This window comes from Protopterus annectens, chromosome 14.part0 (assembly GCF_019279795.1).
Source record: "Protopterus annectens isolate FY-2018-M chromosome 14.part0, PAN1.0, whole genome shotgun sequence".
Lineage (NCBI taxonomy): Eukaryota > Metazoa > Chordata > Ceratodontiformes > Protopteridae > Protopterus > Protopterus annectens.
Window position 1 is genome coordinate 1058645970 of NC_056748.1, and position 26836 is coordinate 1058672805.

General features: G+C 38.2%; 1 protein-coding gene across 1 annotated transcript in view; it reads left to right on the plus strand.

The window, feature by feature from the left end:
- Window positions 1-15294, plus strand: part of NRG3 (neuregulin 3) — a 1575924-nt gene extending 1560630 nt beyond the window's left edge. The window contains exon 3 of the mRNA XM_044055654.1: window positions 15161-15294. Within this exon, the coding sequence (XP_043911589.1) occupies window positions 15161-15294 (134 nt within the window). The remainder of the gene's footprint in view (window positions 1-15160) is intronic.
- The last annotated feature ends 11542 nt before the right edge of the window (window positions 15295-26836 follow it).

Genomic DNA, 26836 nt, shown 5'->3' on the forward strand with positions numbered 1-26836 from the left:
ATTCCTAAATAGTCTAGAGTTGAAACTTGGTTTCCAATAATATGATTAACTAGAACCTGTATGTTCTTTTTTTTATTTAATAATAAATATTTTGATTTAGATTTGTTGAAGGAGAGTCCTGAGATTTTTTGGAAATTTGTTGTTACTGTATCCACTTCACCTAACACTTCCTTAGAGTTGGGTCAGGTAAGTAAGACATCATCAGCAAACATTATTATTTTAGAAATATATCGGTCATATATGTTTATACCTCTTATCTTTGGGTTATTACATATTAAAATGGCAAGTATTTCTATGGCCAGAGCAAATAGCATATGGGGACATGGGACATCCTTGTCTAGTACCTCTAGTGATTTGGATTGCTTTGGAATTAATGGGACCTAATCTGACATATGCTCAATTATTGTCATAGATTTTCTTTATCATTGTTATAAAAAGGGGGAATAAAATATCTGTAAGACTTTAAATAAATAATCCTAACTTAAGGAGTCAAAGGCCTTTTGATATCTAGACCTATTATCAATGCTTCATGGTTTCCTCTATTGAGGTAATCTATCAGAGTTAATACTCTTTTAATATTATCCTGTGTATGCTTGTTATGTATGAAACCAGTTTGGTCTTCATTAATTATTTTAGATATGGGTATTTTCAATCTATTGACCATAATTGACATAAATAGTTTATAATCATTATTCAACAATGTAATTGATCTATATGAGTTGCAATGATTATTCTCTTTTAATATAGGGGAAATTAGAGAATATCTCCAAGAAGGAGGAATATTTGCTAATGTTTGAACTTCAAGAAAGGTTTTATGTAGGAGAGAGATTATAGAAGAAGGTAACAATCTATACATTTTGATAATTAAGCTATCTATTCAAGGTGCTTTATTAGACTTACTTCCTTTAATCCCATCTATAATTTCCTTTTGAGAAACTCAAGTTCCTCAGGAATTCTTGTTATGTTGGGAACTATATTCTCTAACTTCTCACATTCATTTGTACTTATTTTATCATTATGATGCTCTGCATAATGGTAATTAAAAGCCTCCAGAGTGTCCCCTATGTCCGAGACTTTTTCCCTTTTCCCTTCATGAAAGATACTATCAATGTTATTAATTTTTGATTGTATCTTAACTTTCATAGATAGGATATGAAGATGCTTAGGAGAAGTAGCATAAGAGTTTAATTTCAGTATTCCATAGCTAAATTAGTTTTATGGGATAATATTTTGTTGTATTTCTTATTTGCTTCTTCTATTTTCTTATTATTATTTGTAGCAATTAAGTTTTGATTAGATTTAAGAGATAATATTTGATTTTGGAGTTACTGTAACTCTGAGTCCCATTCTTTAATTTTATTTTTGTACCAGCTAATGGTTTTACCATATAGACAGGCCTTAAGAGAATCCTAAACCATAATTGTGTTTGCTTCAGGTTTATAATTAATCTCTAAGAAAAGCTGAAGTTCAGAAGTTATCCAAGATTTAAAGTCTTTAATTTTTGTGATATATATGAAGGAATCCTTGAAGTAATAACTAATTGATTGAATTTCAAGTGTATTGTTAACAACAGGGAATTATGATCTGAAAAGGGGCAAGGTTGTATTGAAAAATTCAAGATTTTATAATTAAGATCTTGTGAGATATAAATTTTATCTATTCTAGTTTGGGTACCATGTCTATAGTCCTGGTGTGAGAATAGTAAAGAATTTGGTCCCAAAGCATTAAAGGTATCTTTTAATTTAAACATTTCTGTCCATTTTTAACTGTTTGGCTGAGGAAAATAGTCTAGGAGATTTCCTATTGGTAGTTTCTGTAATATCTGTGATACAATTGAAATCACCTCCTAGTATAATATTACCTTTAGAAGTAGTTGTAATAAAGTCTAAGTATTTCTTAGCTAGTCCAACTCCCATACCCGGGAACCAGTATAAATTAACCAGGGTCCAAATTCTGTTATTAAACTTAAGTATAACTAAGGCCATGAGTCCATCATTATCTACATGTTTGTAAATGACTTGGGGATTTAAGAAAGTCGTTTTCCATAGAATTGTTACTCCTCTGGTCTTATTTTTATAAGAAGATTGAGCAAGTATTGTGTATTCCTTAGGGTCCCACATAAACGTGGCATTCCTTTTAAAGTGTGTCTCTTGGAGAAAAACTACTTGAGCCTTGTTTAGTTTAAGATACCTTAGTAGGTTGGTTCTCTTATATGGGTTGTTTAAGCCATGAGTATTTAAGGATATCAAAGTTAAATCCATATCAGAATTCTTTAAAGATAAATAATAAAGGAACTTGTATTAATAGAATCCTGTATACATAATACTCTTCCTGAATAGACAATAGAATATCAATTGTTGTATTTCTATTTATCTCAATCCAAACAAATTTCCCCATGAAAGATAAAAGTAAAAAATTGCGTCAGTCTTTGGCCTAGCACTCTTGTGTGGGGTCATTTACTGCACTGTTATAACTTGTTGATACTTGTGAACCTCTGCTATCTCTGAAAAAAACAAAAAAAACAAAAAAAATCTTGCTTTTTTCCCACTTTTCTGAGATTTAAAAAAGTTCAGTTACAGGCTTGCTGTTCCTGAACTGTTTGTAAGTTTCTGTGAGGCCATTTTTTGCTTGGGCTAAAGGAAAGTCTCTCTGTTGATCAGTGGCAGTGAAAAACATTGAGCAGCCTGCCTGCCCCTGTGGGAGTGGTTACTGACTTGAAACTGTAGTTTTATTGGCCATTTTGGGTCAATTCCAAAACTCCTTCATTTTCCTCTCTTAAAACCCTCTTTTGCACAGTTTTGCGCGTTTTTGAGCATAGCGCAACAGCGGGCAGCACCGTCTAATTGGGTTTAAACTATTCCTGGCTCCACAAAGTCTGCTCTTCACTTTTTCCCTTAGAACTGCTCTATCTCTCAATTTAAACACCATATTCTCATTCTAAGGCCCTTCACTGGTCCAATTAAGTAATCCTACAAGTTAGCACTATTAAACCATAAGCACTACTTACTCTTATACTCTATACGATTACCCTGTCCTCTATTGGTCCATATTAAATTCAGTTTCCCTATATTACTCTAGCATGTCCAAAGGTCAGTCAATGGTTTCCTCTCCAGTCCAGCTGGTGAATCTGGGAATTTTGAGGCAATGTTACAACTGTCTCATGTATACGGACAACCCTCTCCTCCTCCAAACAGGTTCAAATATATGTGAGAGATGCAACTATTTAGCCAAACTGGAGGCTGAGCTCTCTCATCTCAAAACTGGTGTAACCAGTCAGGAGGAGAAGGTAACCTCACACAACACAATTCCAGTATCACATAGTCCCACCACATCAGCTAACCAAATACATAAATACACAAAAACATACTCAGAGGCTATAAATAAAAATCTACCTAAGCAACAGAGACCTCCAAAGCAGACATCCAAGCAAACGCTATCTCAAAACAAAACACGCACAACACATAACCTACAAAGTCAGTGTGCCAAGCAGCCACAGCCCTTAAGACTGAATAACACACCTGATACTCTTGTAATAGCTGACTCTATTGTCAGACACACTGACGACCCGCTCACCAGGCTGAATAAAGAGAAGGTCACGGTGAGCTGCCTGTCGGGTGCTAGGATCCGCCACATAATGCAAGCACTCAGGTCACTCCAAAGCAAATACAAATATGACTCAGTCATTGTACATGCTGGTGTGAATGACCTGAAACGTACCGCCCTGGACTACATGAAAAGAGACATAGAGGAGCTCTCTGATTATGTAGCCCAGGCTGGTATGACCCTGACCTTGAGCAGCATCTTACCCTCACCTAGAATGATGCCACAGTACAAAGACAAAATGATCGATTTTAACAATTGGCTAAAATTTTGGTGTCATTCATAGGGGATCCAGTGTCTGTCAGCCTGGCATGACATGCTCGACAAGCCACGTTGCTTCACTAGGGACGGCTTGCACCTGTCACCACTGGGCTTTTGGATATTGGCAAAGCCTCTTGCCACCCCCATAGTGCCTTTTTTAGGCAAGGCTCAAAAGTCAAACCCACCCCCATAGACAGCACAAGGAACAAGAAACTAAGGGTAATGCTGCTAAACGCCAGAAGTCTTAACCTCAAGATGCATGCACTCAAAGCTCTCCTCAGTTTGGAGAACATTGATATCTGTGCAGTGACAGAAACCTGGTTCAAGGCTCCAGAGAGCACCCCAGCACTACCAGGCTATACCTCATATCATGCTTTTTGGCCCCAAAACCCGGACCAAACCACAAAAGGAGGGGGGGTTTCCATATTTATCAAGGATATCCACACCTCCAGGTTAGTGGCATTGCACGAAGTATCGGAGACCATCCATGTGCAACTAACAGTGGGCAAGACTGCTTTTCAGTTTATAGCATCCTACAGACCACCCTCTCAAAGTCAGGAATCCCACTCGGCTTTCCTGAAAACATTGGAGAACATGAAGATCTCTCCAAACACCATTATATTGGGTGACTTCAACTACCCAAACATTGACTGGGAGCACTACTCAAGCCCCAGCACCTTAGCCCAAAGGTTCCTGGAAATTATAAACTCAAATGCTATGGAACAACTAGTCACCACTCCCACAAGAGGGGACAACATACTAGACCTGATCATTACCAACATGGGGACTCTATGCTCCACACCAGATGTATATCCCTCATTGGTAAGATCAGACCATAAACTAATTTCACTGGATGTCCACATCCCGACCCCACCCCCAGCCCAGAAAACCGCAGAGAAAAACTTCTCAAAAGCGAACTTCTCACTTCTCAAAACCGAAGTGGAATCCTTCAAGGCCCAAACTGCAGAATCCTATATAAACGCATTCTACGGACATCTCCAGGAATGCATGGATCATGCTATCCCAAACAAAACCAAGACCCAATCATCCAAAGGCAGGCGTCCAGTCTGGTGGACCCCTGCCATAAATAAACTGTACAACAGAAGGAGGAAGCTACTACATGATAGAGCAAAATCCCTAATAGGGAAGGCATCTCTGATCAGTACTAGCAAAAAATTACGATCCCTCATAAAATCCTACAAGGCCAGCTTCGAGAGAAAAATTGCACAGGACACCAAAGACAATCATAAGGCTTTTTTCAGTTATGTTAGAAACCTGGGATGCAACTCCCAGACTTGTTCTGAGTTGTTTCTAAATGACAAAAAATACACTGAACCCACAGACATCGCCAATATCCTGGCAGACAGGTTCAGTGCAAACTTCTCCACCCCCTCCCCCCAAAAGAGCAAGTATCTATCCCGGCAGAGGGCTGACTCCCAAACATCTCTGATGCTCAGGTGAAGGCTTCCCTCTCCAAAGCAAAAAACACTGCTTCCATGGGACCAGATGGCGTCCCAGGTTGCGTCCTACATGAACTCCAAGAGGAACTAATCCCTCAAATAAAACAGCTATACAATCTCAGCCTCACTACAGGATATGTGCCCACAGAATGGTGTACAGCAACAGTGGTCCCACTCCATAAAGGTGGAGCCTCTACGGACCCTGGAAACTATCGCCCCATAAGCCTGACTAGCTTAGTCTGCAAGGCTATGGAGAGGATCATCATGGAGCTCATAAACAAAGACATTGGGGACCTACAGACACTATATCCTACCCAGTTCAGCTTTGTCAAGGGCAGATCCTGCTTTTTGAACCTGGTTGACTTCTTTGAAACAGTCACCAAAGCCATAGATGAAGGGAAGGTAGTCCACACAGCCTATCTGGACCTTGCAAAGGCATTTGACACTATTCCCCACTCGGGCATCATAGATAAGCTATCCAGCTTAAATATAAACCCCTATGTCACAAGATGGGTCACAAACTGGCTGAAAGACAGAACCCACAGAGTGAGAGTTACTGGAGCCATGTCAGACTCAAAACCAGTCACAAGTGGCATCCCACAGGGTTCTGTCCTGGGACCACTCTTGTTCAGTATATACTTTTGCGAGGTACAGGCAAACGTGGGAGGACTATGGCTCACCAAGTTCGCAGACGACTGCAAACTGGGTGCCATAATCAACTCTCCAGCTGACACAAACATCCTTCAAAAAGGTCTCACAGAGACAGATAACTGGTGCCAGCGCCATGGTTTAAAGCTAAATGCCAAAAAATGTATAGTCATACCCTTTGGCAAAAACAATGTGCCCACAAATTACATATAGGCGGAAACCCATTAAGTACAGAGAAAGTTATTAGGGACCTGGGGACCCAAGTTGATAGCAATCTCTCCTTTGAAAACCACATTGCCAAAGTGGTTAGAAAGACCTTCTGCATAGCCCACCTCATCATGAAGGGTTTCACATCTAGATCAAGAGAGGTAATCGTGCCCCTTTATTCATCCCTCATCAGGCCCATCATAGAATACAATGCCCCTTTTGGGATGTACGTTACCCGACACCTGCAGCAATTAAAAAGACCCCAAAAGTATCTCACCAAGAGGATCAAGGGTCTCAAACAGATGCCATATGCTGCTCGGTTAAAAAAACTCCAGCTCTACTCAGTTGCATACCGCCTACTTCGAGGCGATTTATGCCTGACATACAAAGCTATGTCAAATCCAGAATTAATGGACATGCTCCACCTCAGTAAATCTAAATCCCTTAGAGCCACATGCTCGAGGGACTTGAACCTCAGCACAGAAATAAATAGAACTTGCTGGAGGGACAGGTTCATAACCCAGAGGCTCCCTTCACTCTGGAATAGAATTCCAGTTCATGTGAGGCAGAGCACCTCACTGAATCTCTTCAAAAAGAATCTCAATAGGTGGATGGGGGATCGTAGGTTTGTCCCAGGGATTACTCCCGTGTCACTATTAGACAGAGGCACAGTAAACTAAACCTTAAAAAGGGCACAGTATACTCAAATCAAGGGGTGGCGTAAGCCATACAGAATTGGGCTAAGCTTATAATTGCCCCAGGGCAGATAGCCTAGTATGAACCTATGAACCTAATAACAAACAATTTGCATATTTCACTCTGATATAAACTTTAATACACCCTATACATGGAATGAGATACATTCCAAGTCTAGCAAACAAAACTTAATCTGTTAGACTACCTATCCCAACCATCAACCTTTGTTGGTTTGAGCCCATGAAAACAAAGTAAAAATGGAGAATATATTATAAATTAAGAGAAAAATGGTAGTAATAAACAACTAATCAGATATTGATTCCAGTTAACTTTTAAAGATGAGTTACATACACTGTTAATTGAAACATTAAACATTTATACAGTAATTATTCACTAAGGAAGCAAGAGACATATTAGGGTATATTTATTTATATATATATATAAATCTGAATTTAGTGCTTAATAGACTAAGGAAACATTAGCTTTATTAACAATCTAAATGATTACCCAAAATACCTAAGCATGTCATCTGTATTAGTTCTAATAAAAACTTTAAAATGACAGAACAAATCAAAGAATCATTTAGCATTTGTATTTACTTGCCCTCTGAATAAATCTTATCATGACAAACTCCCACTAAATAAAAACTTCATGAGAATTGGGTGTTAGCACATAGTGAGTGTGTGTCATTCCCAAAAGATGTTAACATAGATTTTTAGAAATGTTCTATAGGACATATTTGTTCTTAATTAACTCCTAAATTTTTGGAATAGCAGATGTTTAAATAACTGACTAAAATCAATAATAATTAACTGGCATCAGTTAAAATGACAAAAATTAGTAAAAAACATTATTTATATAAAACCTACTATGGATAACAGGTCTTAAAACTGAATGACTCAAAGACAAAATTAAGATTGAGATAGCTGTAAATATCTACCTTAGTAATAAGCTAATACTGAAACTCATAACTTGTTTGTTGTGTTATCACAAGTCATAGATATTACTGAGCTCTTTCCCTGTCATAAAGTTGTTGTTGTTGTGTCTTTCGGCTGCAAGAAAAAATAACATTTCTGTATATATTTGATCACAAAATATAGTCACTATTATAAAAGGGAACCATGAATATATTTGCAGACAATATAGCTCATCTTCTGTCGGCTTTTTCCTGGTTAGGGGTCGCCACAGCGGATCACCTCTCCGCTCATGGCAGTGGAGTTTTATGGTGTTGAGTTGCCACCCCGGCACCCAACCTTCCACAGAAGGCACACACATGCACATATTCACACCTAGGGCCAATTTAGAGTGTCCAATCCACCCACAGTATGTCTTTGAGATGTGGGAGGAAACCTGAACACCTGGAGGAAACCCACGTGACCACAGGGAGGACATGCAGACTCCACACAGAAGTACCCCAGACGAGGATCGAACTGGAGAACCTCTTGCTGTGAGGCAGTAACGCTAACATCTGCACCACCGCAGCTGTCCAGTGTAGCTCATAATTCTTGTAAAAGAAGCCTACTATGCTATATTAACCAATCAGTGACTTGACATTCACAATTAGGCTTGCATACACACATTAGATGTAATGTAATCTGATCTGCATGCAGAGAATGCATAATGTCACAAGCTAAGTAAGAAAGCTTCACTTCTTAGATTTCAAACTGACATTTTCCAGCCCAGTACACTATACAGTACAGTTTCCTGACCTCACTTTAACTGTATCACAAAGCCTGCTTATTTATAGTAACAAATGCAAAGTTTAACTGTCAGATACTTCCCAACAATAAAATAACATTCAATGCCAATGAGGGAGAAAACTGTACTTTAACATTAAACTCTGCAGGAAACATAACTTGTAACCATTTAAAAACCTTGTGCCATAAAACATACAAGCATATAACTGTCAGAGAGACCCAATTTATGTCAAAAGCCGGCAAACAGCTTTTTATTCACACAGGTACCAATATATATGCTGAAACAATCAGTAGTTATAAATATTAAAGAAACTAGTTAATATATACTAAATCATAGATATGCTCTGTTAACCCATGTATCCAAAACAGTTTTGATAAATTAATCTAAGCAGTGACTATGCCTGTTTAATAACTCAGAAGAACATTTAGCAGGGCAAAGGGCTATATATTATTTGAAGTAAAGCATGTAATCTTAAGGTCATAAAAGCAAAGATAGCTTACTGTTCAATTATATCATTCAGTAAACCAGTAATATTATACTAATATACTAAAAGCATAAACAGTTATTTAATTTGTGTATGAACAAAAAAAGTATAGAAATGAAAAAGCAAAAACAGAAAGAAAAGCAATAAGAAAAATATTGTCATGACAAACCTTACTTGAAAATTGATCTAGTATAAAACAAATTAATGTCCAGTTGCAGTAGATGCTTTGAGAGATTTAGTGGGAACAGAAATCTTTGACTCAGTTTTTGTTTTTTCTTTTTAACATCAGTCCAAGATTTATCAGTAACTCTCTTCAGAGATGCAGATACTCATTCCATATCTTCAGGTAAGGAAATCATGTTATTGTTTTTAATAAAGGCAGTGGCTTCCTCTAGGGCATTAAATGATCTAATTTCATTCTGATATAGAATTTTTATTATGGCAGGAAAGGCAAGCTGAATTTTGATGTTATTCTGCTTTAACAGTTTTATTTATGGCCAAGCTTTTTTCCTCTGTTCTAAAACCCTGGTAGAATAGTCTTTATTATACCTAATTGGGTTTTGATTAAATTTTAATGGACTTTTCCTCCAGGCAGATTTTAGGACCAACTCCTTGTCCAAATAAGATAGACACATTATGACTATTAATCTGGGAGGAGTAGAGGAGGATTTTGACACTGGGTTTCCTAAAGCTCTATGAGCCTTTTCAATACCAAATGACAGACCCTCCTTTAAATCGAAAATCTCTGGACTCCAGGTATTTGTTTATTTATTTAATTTAATTTAATTTAATTTAATTTTATTTTATTTTACATTTGTTGACTGGGATAATCCGACTGGTTACAAGTCCATTTTCAGTGGAGGCCCAGGTAGAAAAGCTCCAAAGGTACATATATAATCATTACAATGACATATAGAACTGGAGTAATCATAACATAATATAAATATAAAACATTGTACAGGCTAGTTAAATTTATACGAATATACCACATTTTATAATCCAGTTAAATTTGTACAGTCTAACAATCTTCTAAACTGGCTTAACAAAGATATTTGAGTACCACTTACAGACATAGTATTGGTACACCAGTATGCATAAAGATTTAGTCAGGCTTGGAGCAGGGACATATCCATTGAGACTTGAAATACTCCTTGAGAGCTATTTTAAATTGAGATAGGGTGGTATCCAGGGTAATGTTAGCAAAGTTGGAGAACAGGGAGTCACCAGCTGAGTTGTTAGATTTGATGGTTTGCACTAATAGTCTATTAGATGACCGGAGTGATCTGGAGTTGGAGTGGGGATAGAGGATGTTTTTCAGGGCAGATGTATTATCTGGTTGGTTAAGTGCTTTGTGAGCAATAATGAGTTGATTATACTGAATCTACCTGGGTAGCTCTAGACATCCTTGATAATTTAGATTTGTACAATGATGTGTTCTATAGGGTAGACCAGTTGCAAATCTAGCTATGTTATTATAGCAGCTTGAGAGTTTATTAAGATCAGTTTAATTTAGGTTGGCAAGTAAAGGGGAAGCATAGTAGAGTGTATAGAGTAGATGGGAGTGTGCAATGGAGGTCCTAGCATATAGGGTAAGGAACGGCTTTATCCTATATAGTGAGTCCAGTTTTCTGTTAATGGTTTTAATAGTTTTGCAGACTTGCACATCAAACTTAAGACTGTTGTCTATAATAACTCCTAGCAGTTTTGTATGGGCATCTGGAGCGATTATGGTACCATTATTAGCCTTAATGGAGAGAGATAACGCGATGGATCTTTGAGTGGGGGTGAAAAGTAGGAGCTTTGTTTTATTAGGATTTAGAATCAGACAGCGAGCGGCAAGCCAGTTCTCTACAAGGTTGAAAGTACTCTGGGTTATTGATAGCAGCTCTGTTTGCGAGGTGCCAGTGCAGATCAACTTGAATGCTTATGGCTTCAGGGATTAGAGTGTGGAGGTCATTGATAAAAACAGAAGTGGTCCCAAGATAGACACCTGTGGGACACCTAGAGTGTTGGGTCAGAGGTTTGAGAGTTTGTTCTGTCATAAGACGGATTGCTGTCTATTGTGCAGGTAGGATTCAAACCATCGGAGAGAGTGATTTCCTACGAACATTGTTGCCAGGGTTTTGATGAGAAGATGGTGGTTAACTATGTCAAAAGCCTTGGACAGGTCCAAGAAAAGGGCTGAAGATAACTTGTTGTTGTCCCTGTTGTAGTTTATTGCATTAGAGAAGGTGAGGAGAGCTGTGGTGGTACTATGATATGGTCTGAAGCCATGCTGGGAATTAGCCAGTAGGTTGTTTTCAGTTAGAAAGTACAGGAGTTGTTTATGGACACGTTTTTCCATTATTTCTGCCAGAGGTGATAAGATGGCTATGGGTCTATAATTGGATAACTCAGTAGAGTTACCACCTTTATGGAGGGGTATGAGATGAGATATTTTCCTGAAAGAGGGGACTGAGGCTTCTGATATGGACCAATTAATTAGAATGGAAATGGTGTACACTATGGTATCAGCAGCTTTTTGCAAATATTCAGCTGGGAGAAGGTCTGCCGCTAGTGTAGTAGGTTTTCATTTTTTGAGTAGTGAACGAATAAAAGATGTAGAGACTGGTTGGAAGCTAAAGGAGGGCTAGAAGCTGGGAGTGCTATCCAGTGAGTTAGAGGAGTTAAGGGGTATTTGGCTTGCAAGGGCTTGGATGGTTCCAGTAAAGAAATGATTAAAAGTGTTAGAAGTATCCGCTGGTAGTTTATCGGTAGTGGCTGAGGGAGGTGGAGTGGTGGTTTGACCTGGTGCAATAATTTATTTATCCCTGCCCAGAATTTTTGGGGGTTATTTTGGTTCCCTTGTTGGAGATGGAGATAGTAGTTTTTTTTATCTAATAGAATAGCTCATTTTGTCTCATTTCTTAGTTGTCTAAATTTGGTTTGATTTATGGGGTCTTTTGTAGCACACCATGTTGTCCATGCCTTATTTCTGACTATGATTTTTGTTTTAGTTTCTGTAGAGAGCCATGGAGCAGCTTTTGTTTCTACCCTTGTGGAACGAGCGGAAGCATGAGAATCGAGGGTGGTGAGGAATTTATTGTTAAAGTGAGAGACAGCTTCATCTAGGGGCAGGTGCTTTAAGGCAGCCCAGTTGCATGCCTTAAGTTCATCCTGAAACTTGCTAGGATTGAAGCCTTTACTATTTCTTATTGTTCTATAGATGGGCTGCTGGGATTAATTAGACTTGTGTTTGCAGATAAAGGTAAGAAAGTGGCCACTGAGGTCATCAGGGATGGCCCCTGAAGAATACATTTGGGGATGGCTATTGATTAGTATCCAATCCAGTATACTATCTTTTTGGTTAAGTTTCCCTATCCTGGTGGGGGTGGATAAAACCTGTGTGAATCCATACAGGTTTACATGGGTGGTAGGAGATTGAGAAGAACAAGCATTCCAGTCGATGTTAAGGTCTCCTAGTACTATGGTTTCTTGTGGATAGTTATTAGGTAACCATTGGAGGATGTTTTCTAGGGAATTGGTATTATTCCCTGGTGGAATATACACATAGACTATATTTATATTTTTGTTAATTTGGAGCTTGGTAGCGATTATTTCTGCCTTATTAACCTGGGGTGGTTGACTGGGGTCTAAGGTAACATTTAGTGTAGATTTGAAGAGTACAGCTACCCCTCCTCCCTTCCTGGTGGAGCGATTGAGTCTAAGTATAATATACCCAGGTGGTAGGATTTCAGGAAAGAAATGATATCTTCTCCATCAGCTCTGTCAGGGATGCCAAAAATCCTTCTCTCCCTGTTTTCCAGGTCATGCGCTTTATTGAGAAGCCAAATGTTTTGTTTGATGAGAAAATCTTTCTGGCTTTCTTCTTCCTTCAGTCTTCCATCAAGATCATTCAGGGATGCTTCTAAGTGTGTCATTCTGGATTGATGCTACTGTATAAGTTCCTTGAGAGAATCTGTTTGTTTCTGACAATTTTCCTTGAGGTTTTATAAATTCTCCTTACAATCGTCCATTTTTAGTGAGAGTTCTTGTAGAGCAGATGTCACACGCTGCATTTCTTTTTTTAAAGCCATGTCAGAATGAGAAGTCTTCGAAGTGTTCATCTCCACAAATGATATATTCTCCTTTATAATTTCACAGGAAAAAACTTTCCTAAGTTCAGCAAAGTTACTAATAATATACTTTATACTTTCATCTATCAGTTCTAAGTATTTTTGCTAAAATAAAATAAGTTATTTCGTTTTTTCATACTAGTTTCATGGAACTCTGAAAAACTGCTGCTATCAGTTGGCCATCTTGGCTCCGACCCCCATCAAAATTTTCTTGATCTTGTCTGACACTATGCTTAATCTATTTGTCCAGCTTATTTATCTCAGGTTTCTCTCACCTTAATTAGATATCTTGTTCTTATGGAAATATATCCCTCTGACATTGTGTGCCTAGATCCTGATATTAAACATTTTGTTTTGATTTTTTGCACTAAAACAATTTCTCTTTCAAATGTTTCCACATTCCATCTGCAGTTTTTCTGCTGAGCACATTGCTGCAGTTAGTTTTACATAGTGACTGTTTTGCTTCCATATAATCTGTAATTAACCTTCTGTGCATTGACTTAGATTTCATTTTGGCAGAATTATCTAGCAAAAAATTAACCTTTATAACCCCATGAACACTGCACATCAATGGTGGTAAAACTTGACTTGAATACAGTAGTTTATTTAGGAACAAAAACAATGTCTAGTATGTTCCATTCCCTGGTCTTTTTTTTTTTTTTTTAATCTGAAGCAAATGTTGTCCCTGAATATACATTGTGAATAATTTCCTTACTAATGTTGTTGAATCAATAGTATTTTAGTCTCTTTCTGGTAAATTTAAGTCCCCAGCTAATATTATTCTTTCCTCCTGCATTTCATGCAAGAAATGTATGAATTCTTCATAGTGTTTTGATTTTTAACAAAAGTTCATTGTTCTCCATTACTCATTTGATGGCCTATATGCAGTTAAATGTAATTAATTGCACAGTCCTGGGTGTCCCTATTTGGAGATCTAGAAAGCAGTATTAGGGCAGATTTAAAACTTAACACTTGCTGCTAGTTGTTACTGAGCAGTCCTGATTTGAGCATTGTACCTAGAGAAGACAAAAATGAAAATTATCCTAAAGAGGTAGCAATATTTTAGTACCGTAGCTTAACCAAAGTTAATATAAAGCCAATCAAGATGAACAATTAATCTTGTACAACAGTGAATTGTTCTTTACCATGGTTAAAGTTAAGGACTTTCCTAGAAATGTTCATATTTTGCTATGAAATGTGCTACTTCAGGTTTCTGAAAATGTAGCAAGCTTTGGAGTATTTCAATTAGTACAGTGAGTGTGTGGTATTGTATGTCTGCAGTAAACAACACCTCAACCTGTTGAAAGTTGGGATATAAGCCATGATCTAGCCACAAAGCTAGTAACATGGTGTCTCATTTATTGACATTTACCAGTTGCTCAGCAGCTTGTTTGTCTCCCTTATATTCCTTGTGGCCTACATACTGTTTGATCTTCGGCAGTGGCACTCCAACATTAAAATAACATTAAAATAATAATTATAGTGATTTGGCCATGATTGTAGGTGCTTCACAGTGCTGTGATACACCTACACTGTTGTGATTTAGTATTTATTTGGGGTGTTTTTTAATAAAATGTTTTTTAAACTGTTTATTGAGCCACAACCTAAATAAATCTGCTGTGGTACATCTTGATGACACTATAAGCAGAAAGAGCATTAGTTATTTGTATAGTTATTTATATCTGCAAAGTAACGTTTCCTTTTACAAATTTATTATTAATATATACAGTCATAATTTTACAGTTGGAATATAAGATTCATATTTAAGATGATGTCTCATTTATATGAATTATTGGGAAATATATGGCATTTTCTCTTCCTGATTTTTTTAACATTTATTACAGGTTTAACACCTAAATATATACCCTTTCCCATGTCACACATGTAGGCAATATGTTAAAAAAGTATAAACAGTGTACTTTTTGGTGACTGATTTTATCATGACAACAGAAATGACCCGGTATTGTTTTTCTCTGTCATTTTCATTTTAGCTAGCACGACATATTCAACAGAACATTCTGAACACTTCAAACCCTGCAGAGATAAAGACCTGGCCTACTGTTTGAATGATGGTGAATGCTTTGTCATTGAGACACTCACAGGATCACACAAGCATTGTCGGTAAGTTGTCCCCCTTGTGGTACATGTAATAATAACACTCTGGGGAAATTACAGAACAAGTACCCTAAAGGTATGAACAGCAAAGCCGCACTATTTTAATTAAATACTGGTTATTGGCATTGCTTTTTTTACCTCTTGAATTGAAAGACTGGAGAACTACAATCTGCACGCTATACTGCATCAGCATAAATACAAATGGCTATAACTAGCTATACCATTTAAATGTCAATCAGTTATACCTACTGACCAACTACAGCAAATACTTATATAATGGAGAGACAATTTGTATGGGTTTTTAACATGCTCTATACTGTCCTTATATCAGTTTTCTTAATATTTCCCTTACTAAAAAAGGACAGTACAAAATTTCTTAACATTTACAATAAAAGCTTAGTGTTGAGTTTATCTCAGTGACTGACAAAAATAACACACAAATTGTGTTTGTGTTATTGCTAAGATATATAAATATATATATTCGGTGCTCTTTAACATGGGTACTTTCTCATTTTGATGGCATATTTATCCCTTCATTTGCTCCTAGCTTTCTATTGAACACCTTTTGGACAGTTCATCAGATCATCTAGGATATATTAAAATGACTAATTGTGCTAATGTACTTCTCAAAATAGAATTTTTTCTTTATGTTATGCTAATATTATATGTGACTGGATCATAGTTCATTAAAAAGAGAGTTCCTCAAGTCTTTTAATTTATGCTGGAAAGTTTATGCATGTATTTATGCCTTAAACTAAAACTCAAGATGTCACACAAAGGGAACAAAATGAAACATTTCTAACTAAACGTATTCATTTACTATATGTCTGTAGAATCATGTTGTATTTGCACTGCATTTCATAACACTGTACATTTATGACATGGCATTTGGCAAGCATCAGATGTTAATGTGGCAAAAAGATTTTGATAATTGTTATAAGGAGGAATTAAACATTCACTAGTTATTTGCTTCTTTCCTTGTTCTATTAGTATTTACAGGGTGATTCCAAAGATTAAATGGCAGTTAGTGCATTTTTACCCTGGCTGGATACTGACAACCATACCTCTCAACCTCTTTTAGCAAGAAAGCTGGACAAACCCATAAGTAATGGCGGGACAAAGGCCCAAAAATAGTGGCACTATTTAAATATTGCTCTTACAAACATAGAAAGATGATAGAATAACACATTTTGCATTAGCATCAATTTTCTGAAGGGTAGAAAGTCTAAAACTCAAATGTCTGTCATTATTTTCTGACTTCCACCCTTGATTTGCCAGTGATGTGCCAAAGAAACACAATTGTATGAGAAAAAGACCAAAAATATGAAGCAGAAATCTGGGCATTCTGTGAAAATCTGTACAGTTGAGAGGTATGTGACATGGGTAGCATATTTTGGCATGAATAGATTCTTGTTGAATGGCAATAAATCTTCTGCACAAAATGCTGTTGCATTCTCGTAACTGTGGAAGCCTGTTTACTGTATCTTTTGTTATAAGTCGGGTTGGCTTATGTTATATTACTCAGAATGTGTGTTTTCTTGAATTGTTGTTCGTAGAGTATTTGGCATAAACTGTTACTAAGATGAGCCTTGAAATAAAACATTTACTTAATTATAAGAGTTTTGCATTTTGTAATAATGTGTGGAAATACATAATTTCAGATCAGATTTTTTTCTCTCTCTTTACATATTTCTCTTGCTTTTTTAATTCAGAGTAACATATTAAATCATGGTATTAAAATTAGAAAATGATTTCATTTGTTATAGTAAGCCCTGACATAATATTTACTATCACTTTTATTCTCGCTGCATTCATCATTGAGCTTCATTTTGGTCCATTTGATTGCCTTATTATTCTGTGTACACTAATGTGAGGATTTCATAATGTCGGATCTCAGACCGTACCCACTAATGTGGGGATTTTATAATGTCAGACCTCAGACCATGCACACTAATGTGGGGATTTTCTAATGTCAGACCTCAGACCTTACACACTAATGTGAGGATTTCATAATGTCGGATCTCAGACCGTACCCACTAATGTGGGGATTTTATAATGTCAGACCTCAGACCATGCACACTAATGTGGGGATTTTCTAATGTCAGACCTCAGACCTTACACACTAATGTGAGGATTTTATATTGTCAGACCTCACACCGTACACAGTAATGTGAGGATTTTATAATGTCAGACCTCAGACATTACACACTAATGTGAGGATTTCATAATGTCGGATCTCAGACAGTACACACTAATGTGAGGATTTCATAATGTCAGATCTCAGAATGTACACACTAATATGGGGATTTTATATTGTCAGCCCTCACACCGTACACACTAATGTGGGGATTTTATATTGTCAGACCTCAGACCGCACACACTAATGTGAGGATTTCATAATGTCGGATATCAGACCATGCACACTAATGTGAGGATTTCATAATGTCGGATCTCAGACCATGCACACTAATGTGAGGATTTCATAATGTTGGATCTCAGACCATGCACACTAATGTGAGGATTTCATAATGTCGGATCTCAGACCGTACACACTAATGTGGGGATTTCATAATGTCAGATCTCAGACCGTACACACTAATGTGAGGATTTCATAATGTCGGATCTCAGACCATGCACACTAATGTGAGGATTTCATAATGTCGGATCTCAGACCGTACACACTAATGTGGGGATTTCATAATGTCAGATCTCAGACCATATACACTAATGTGGGGATTTTTATAATGTCAGACCTCAGACCGTACACACTAATGTGAGGATTTCATAATGTCGGATCTCAGACCATACACACTAATGTGAGGATTTCATAATGTCGGATCTCAGACCATGCACACTAATGTGAGGATTTCATAATGTCGGACCTCCGATAATACACACTAATGTGAGGATTTCATAATGTCGGATCTCAGACAGTACACACTAATGTGAGGATTTCATAATGTCGGATCTCAGACCGTACACACTAATGTGAGGATTTCATAATGTCGGATCTCAAACCATGCACACTAATGTGGGGATTATATAATGTCAGACCTCAGACCATACACACTAATGTGGGGATTTTATATTGTCAGACCTCACACCATACACACTAATGTGAGGATTTCATAATGTCGGATATCAGACCATGCACACTAATGTGAGGATTTCATAATGTTGGATCTCAGACCATGCACACTAATGTGGGGATTTCATAATGTTGGATCTCAGACCATGCACACTAATGTGAGGATTTCATAATGTCGGATCTCAGACCATGCACACTAATGTGAGGATTTCATAATGTCGGATCTCAGACCATGCACACTAATGTGAGGATTTCATAATGTCGGATCTCAGACCGTACACACTAATGTGGGGATTTCATAATGTCAGATCTCAGACCGTACACACTAATGTGAGGATTTCATAATGTCGGATCTCAGACCATACACACTAATGTGAGGATTTCATAATGTCGGATCTCAGACCATGCACACTAATGTGAGGATTTCATAATGTCGGATCTCAGACCGTACACACTAATATGAGGATTTCATAATGTCGGATCTCAGGCCGTACACACTAATGTGAGGATTTCATAATGTCGGATCTCAAACCATGCACACTAATGTGGGGATTATATAATGTCAGACCTCAGACCATGCACACTAATGTGGGGATTTCATAATGTCGGATCTCAGACCGTACACACTAATGTGAGGATTTCATAATGTCGGATCTCAAACCATGCACACTAATGTGGGGATTATATAATGTCAGACCTCAGACCATGCACACTAATGTGGGGAATTCATAATGTCGGATCTCAGACCGTACACACTAATGTGAGGATTTCATAATGTCAGACCTCCGACAATACATACTAATGTGGGGATTTTATAATTTCGGATCTCGGACCATACACACTAATGTGGGGATTTCATAATGTCAGAACCCCGACAATACACACTAATGTGGGGATTATATAATGTCAGACCTCAGACAATGCACACTAATGTGAGGATTTCATAATGTTGGATCTCAGACCGTACACACTAATGTGGGGATTTTATAATGTCAGACCACAGACCATACACACTAATGTGGGGATTTCATAATGTCAGAACCCCGACAATACACACTAATGTGGGGATTATATAATGTCAGACCTCAGACCATGCACACTAATGTGAGGATTTCATAATGTTGGATCTCAGACCGTACACACTAATGTGGGGATTTTTATAATGTCAGACCTCAGACTGTATACACTAATGTGAGGATTTCATAGTGTCGGATCTCAGACCATGCACACTAATGTGAGGATTTCATAATGTCGGACCTCCGATAATACACACTAATGTGAGGATTTCATAATGTCGGATCTCAGACAGTACACACTAATGTGAGGATTTCATAATGTCAGATCTCAGAATGTACACACTAATGTGGGGATTTTATATTGTCAGCCCTCACACCGTACACACTAATGTGAGGATTTCATAATGTCGGATCTCAGACCATGCACACTAATGTGAGGATTTCATAATGTCGGATCTCAGACCATGCACACTAATGTGAGGATTTCATAATGTCAGATCTCAGACCGTACACACTAATGTGAGGATTATATAATGTCCGATCTCAGACCATGCACACTAATGTGAGGATTATATAATGTCAGACCTCAGACCATGCACACTAATGTGAGGATTATATAATGTCAGACCTCAGACCATACACACTAATGTGAGGATTTCATAATGTCGGATCTCAGACCGTACACACTAATGTGAGGATTTTATAATGTCGGACCTTAGACCATGCATACTAATGTGAGGATTATATAATGTCAGACCTCAGACCATGCACACTAATGTGGAGATTTCATAATGTCAGACCTCAGACCATGCACACTAATGTGGGGATTATATAATGTCAGACCCCTGACAATACACACTAATGTGGGGATTTCATAATGTTGGATCTCAGACCATGCACACTAATGTGAGGATTTCATAATGTCGGACCTCAGACCGTTTACACTAGTGTGGGGATTTTATAATGTCAGACCACAGACCATACACACTAATGTGGGGATTTCATAATGTCAGAACCCCGACAATACACACTAATGTGGGGATTATATAATGTCAGACCTCAGACCATGCACACTAATGTGAGGATTTCATAATGTTGGATCTCAGACCTTACACACTAATGTGGGGATTTTTATAATGTCAGACCTCAGACCATATACACTAATGTGAGGATTTTATAATGTCAGACCTCAGACCGTACACACTAATGTGAGGATTTCATAATGTCGGATCTCAGACCATACACACTAATGTGAGGATTTCATAATGTCGGATCTCAGACCATGCACACTAATGTGAGGATTTCATAATGTCGGACCTCCGACAATACACACTAATGTGAGGATTTCATAATGTCGGATCTCAGACCGTACACACTAATGTGATGATTTCATAATGTCGGATCTCAAACCATGCACACTAATGTGGGGATTATATAATGTCAGACCTCAGACCATACACACTAATGTGGGGATTTTATATTGTTAGACCTCACACCGTACACACTAATGTGAGGATTTCATAATGTCGGATATCAGACCATGCACACTAATGTGAGGATTTCATAATGTCGGATCTCAGACCATGCACACTAATGTGGGGATTTCATAATGTTGGATCTCAGACCATGCACACTAATGTGAGGATTTCATAATGTCGGATCTCAGACCATGCACACTAATGTGAGGATTTCATAATGTCGGATCTCAGACCATGCACACTAATGTGAGGATTTCATAATGTCGGATCTCAGACCGTACACACTAATGTGGGGATTTCCTAATGTCAGATCTCAGACCGTACACACTAATGTGAGGATTTCATAATGTCGGATCTCAGACCATACACACTAATGTGAGGATTTCATAATGTCGGATCTCAGACCGTACACACTAATGTGGGGATTTTATAATGTCGGATCTCAGACCGTACACACTAATATGAGGATTTCATAATGTCGGATCTCAGGCCGTACACACTAATGTGAGGATTTCATAATGTCGGATCTCAAACCATGCACACTAATGTGGGGATTATATAATGTCAGACCCCCGACAATACACACTAATGTGGGAATTATATAATGTCTGACCTCAGACAATACCCACTAATGTGAGGATTTCATAATGTCGGACCTCAGACCGTTTACACTAGTGTGGGGATTTTATAATGTCAGACCACAGACCATACACACTGATGTGGGGATTTCATAATGTCAGAACCCCGACAATACACACTAATGTGGGGATTTTTATAATGTCAGACCTCAGACCATATACACTAATGTGAGGATTTTATAATGTCAGACCTCAGACCGTACACACTAATGTGAGGATTTCATAATGTCGGATCTCAGACCATACACACTAATGTGAGGATTTCATAATGTCGGATCTCAGACCATGCACACTAATGTGAGGATTTCATAATGTCGGACCTCCGACAATACACACTAATGTGAGGATTTCATAATGTCGGATCTCAGACCATACACACTAATGTGGGGATTTTATATTGTCAGACCTCACACCGTACACACTAATGTGAGGATTTCATAATGTCGGATATCAGACCATGCACACTAATGTGAGGATTTCATAATGTCGGATCTCAGACCATGCACACTAATGTGGGGATTTCATAATGTTGGATCTCAGACCATGCAGACTAATGTGAGGATTTTATAATGTCGGATCTCAGACCATGCACACTAATGTGAGGATTTCATAATGTCGGATCTCAGACCGTACACACTAATGTGGGGATTTTATAATGTCAGACCTCAGACCATGCACACTAATGTGGGGATTATATAATGTTAGACCTCAGACAATACACACTAATGTGGGGATTTCATAATGTCGGATCTCAGACCGTACACACGAATGTGAGGATTTCATAATGTCGGATCTCAGACCATGCATACTAATGTGAGGATTATATAATGTCAGACCTCAGACCATGCACACTAATGTGAGGATTATATAATGTCAGACCTCAGACCATACACACGAATGTGAGGATTTCATAATGTCGGATCTCAGACCGTACACAGTAATGTGAGGATTTCATAATGTCGGATCTCAGACCATGCACACTAATGTGAGGATTATATAATGTCCGATCTCAGACCATGCACACTAATGTGAGGATTATGTAATGTCAGACCTCAGACCATGCACACTAATGTGAGGATTATATAATGTCAGACCTCAGACCGTACACACTAATGTGAAGATTTCATAATGTTGGATCTCAGACCGTACACACTAATGTGAGGATATTATAATGTCGGACCTCAGACCATGCACACTAATGTGGAGATTTCATAATGTCAGACCTCAGACCATGCACACTAATGTGGGGATTATATAATGTCAGACCCCTGACAATACACACTAATGTGGGGATTTCATAATGTTGGATCTCAGACCATGCACACTAATGTGAGGATTTCATAATGTCGGACCTCAGACCGTTTACACTAGTGTGGGGATTTTATAATGTCAGACCACAGACCATACACACTAATGTGGGGATTTCATAATGTCAGAACCCCGACAATACACACTAATGTGGGGATTATATAATGTCAGACCTCAGACCATGCACACTAATGTGAGGATTTCATAATGTTGGATCTCAGACCTTACACACTAATGTGGGGATTTTTATAATGTCAGACCTCAGACCATATACACTAATGTGAGGATTTTATAATGTCAGACCTCAGACCGTACACACTAATGTGAGGATTTCATAATGTCGGATCTCAGACCATACACACTAATGTGAGGATTTCATAATGTCGGATCTCAGACCATGCACACTAATGTGAGGATTTCATAATGTCGGACCTCCGACAATACACACTAATGTGAGGATTTCATAATGTCGGATCTCAGACCGTACACACTAATGTGATGATTTCATAATGTCGGATCACAAACCATGCACACTAATGTGGGGATTATATAATGTCAGACCTCAGACCATGCACACTAATGTGGGGATTTTATATTGTCAGACCTCACACCGTACACACTAATGTGAGGATTTCATAATGTCGGATCTCAGACCATGCACACTAATGTGAGGATTTCATAATGTCGGATCTCAGACCATGCACACTAATGTGAGGATTTCATAATGTCGGATCTCAGACCATGCACACTAATGTGAGGATTTCATAATGTCGGATCTCAGACCATGCACACTAATGTGAGGATTTCATAATGTCGGATCTCAGACCATACACACTAATGTGGGGATTTCATAATGTCAGATCTCAGACCGTACACACTAATGTGAGGATTTCATAATGTCGGATCTCAGACCATACACACTAATGTGAGGATTTCATAATGTCAGATCTCAGACCGTACACACTAATGTGGGGATTTTATAATGTCGGATCTCAGACCGTACACACTAATGTGAGGATTTCATAATGTCGGATCTCAGACCGTACACACTAATGTGAGGATTTCATAATGTCGGATCTCAAACCATGCACACTAATGTGGGGATTATATAATGTCAGACCTCAGACCGTACACACTAATGTGAGGATTTCATAATGTCAGACCTCCGACAATACACACTAATGTGAGGATTTCATAATGTTGGATCTCAAACCATGCACACTAATGTGGGGATTATATAATGTCAGACCTCAGACCATGCACACTAATGTGGGGATTTCATAATGTCAGAACCCTGACAATACACACTAATGTGGGGATTATATAATGTCAGACCTCAGACCATGCACACTAATGTGAGGATTTCATAATGTTGGATCTCAGACCTTACACACTAATGTGGGGATTTTTATAATGTCAGACCTCAGACCATATACACTAATGTGAGGATTTTATAATGTCAGACCTCAGACCGTACACACTAATGTGAGGATTTCATAATGTCGGATCTCAGACCATACACACTAATGTGAGGATTTCATAATGTCGGATCTCAGACCATGCACACTAATGTGAGGATTTCATAATGTCGGATCTCAGACCGTACACACTAATGTGAGGATTTCATAATGTCGGATCTCAGACCATACACACTAATGTGGGGATTTTATATTGTTAGACCTCACACCATACACACTAATGTGAGGATTTCATAATGTCGGATCTCAGACCATGCACACTAATGTGAGGATTTCATAATGTCGGATCTCAGACCATGCACACTAATGTGAGGATTTCATAATGTCAGATCTCAGACCATGCACACTAATGTGAGGATTTCATAATGTCGGATCTCAGACCATGCACACTAATGTGAGGATTTCATAATGTCGGATCTCAGACCATGCACACTAATGTGAGGATTTCATAATGTCAGATCTCAGACCGTACACACTAATGTGAGGATTTCATAATGTCGGATCTCAGACCATACACACTAATGTGAGGATTTCATAATGTCGGATCTCAGACCATACACACTAATGTGAGGATTTCATAATGTCGGATCTCAGACCATACACACTAATGTGAGGATTTCATAATGTCGGATCTCAGACCGTACACACTAATGTGAGGATTTCATAATGTCGGATCTCAAACCATGCACACTAATGTGGGGATTATATAATGTCAGACCTCAGACCATGCACACTAATGTGGGGATTTCATAATGTCGGATCTCAGACCGTACACATTAATGTGAGGATTTCATAATGTCGGATCTCAAAGCATGCACACTAATGTGGGGATTTCATAATGTCAGACCTCCGACCATGCACACTAATGTGGGGATTTTATAATGTCGGATCTCAGACCATACACACTAATGTGGGGATTTCATAATGTCAGACCACCGACAATACACACTAATGTGAGGATTTTATAATGTCAGACCTCAGACCATACACACTATTGTGAGCATTTCATAATGTCAGATCTCAGACCATACACACTAATGTGAGGATTTCATAATGTCAGATCTCAGACCATGCACACTAATGTGAGGATTTTATAATGTCGGACCTCCGACAATACACACTAATGTGAGGATTTCATAATGTTGGATCTCAGACCTTACACACTAATGTGGGGATTTTATAATGTCAGACCTCAGACCATGCACACTAATGTGGGGATTTCATAATGTCGGATCTCAGACCATGCACACTAATGTGAGGATTTCATAATGTCGGATCTCAGACCATGCACACTAATGTGAGGATTTCATAATGTCAGATCTCAGACCATGCACACTAATGTGAGGATTTCATAATGTCGGATCTCAGACCATGCACACTAATGTGAGGATTTCATAATGTCGGATCTCAGACCATACACACTAATGTGGGGATTTCATAATGTCAGATCTCAGACCTTGCACACTAATGTGGGGATTTCATAATGTCAGACCTCGGACAATACACACTAATGTGAGGATTTCATAATGTCGGATCTCAGACCATACACACTAATGTGAGGATTTCATAATGTCGGATCTCAGACCATACACACTAATGTGAGGATTTCATAATGTCAAATCTCAGACCATGCACACTAATGTGAGGATTTCATAATGTCAGATCTCAGACCATACACACTAATGTGAGGATTTCATAATGTCGGATCTCAGACCGTACACACTAATGTGAGGATTTCATAATGTCGGATCTCAGACCATGCACACTAATGTGAGGATTTCATAATGTCAGATCTCAGACCCTACACACTAATGTGAGGATTTCATAATGTCAGATCTCAGACCATGCACACTAATGTGAGGATTTCATAATGTCAGATCTCAGACCGTACACACTAATGTGAGGATTTCATAATGTCGGATCTCAGACCATACACACTAATGTGAGGATTTCATAATGTCGGATCTCAGACCATGCACACTAATGTGAGGATTTCATAATGTCAGATCTCAGACCATGCACACTAATGTGAGGATTTCATAATGTCAGATCTCAGACCGTACACACTAATGTGAGGATTTCATAATGTCGGATCTCAGACCATACGCACTAATGTGAGGATTTCATAATGTCGGATCTCAGACCGTACACACTAATGTGGGGATTTTCTAATTTCAGACCTCAGACCATGCACACTAATGTGAGGATTTCATAATGTCGGATCTCAGACCATACACACTAATGTGAGGATTTCATAATGTCAGATCTCAGACCATGCACACTAATGTGAGGATTTCACAATGTCGGATCTCAGACAATACACACTAATGTGAGGATTTTATAATGTCAGACCTCAGACCATACACACTATTGTGAGCATTTCATAATGTCAGATCTCAGACCATACACACTAATGTGAGGATTTCATAATGTCGGATCTCAGACCATGCACACTAATGTGAGGATTTCATAATGTCAGATCTCAGACCATGCACACTAATGTGAGGATTTTATAATGTCGGACCTCCGACAATACACACTAATGT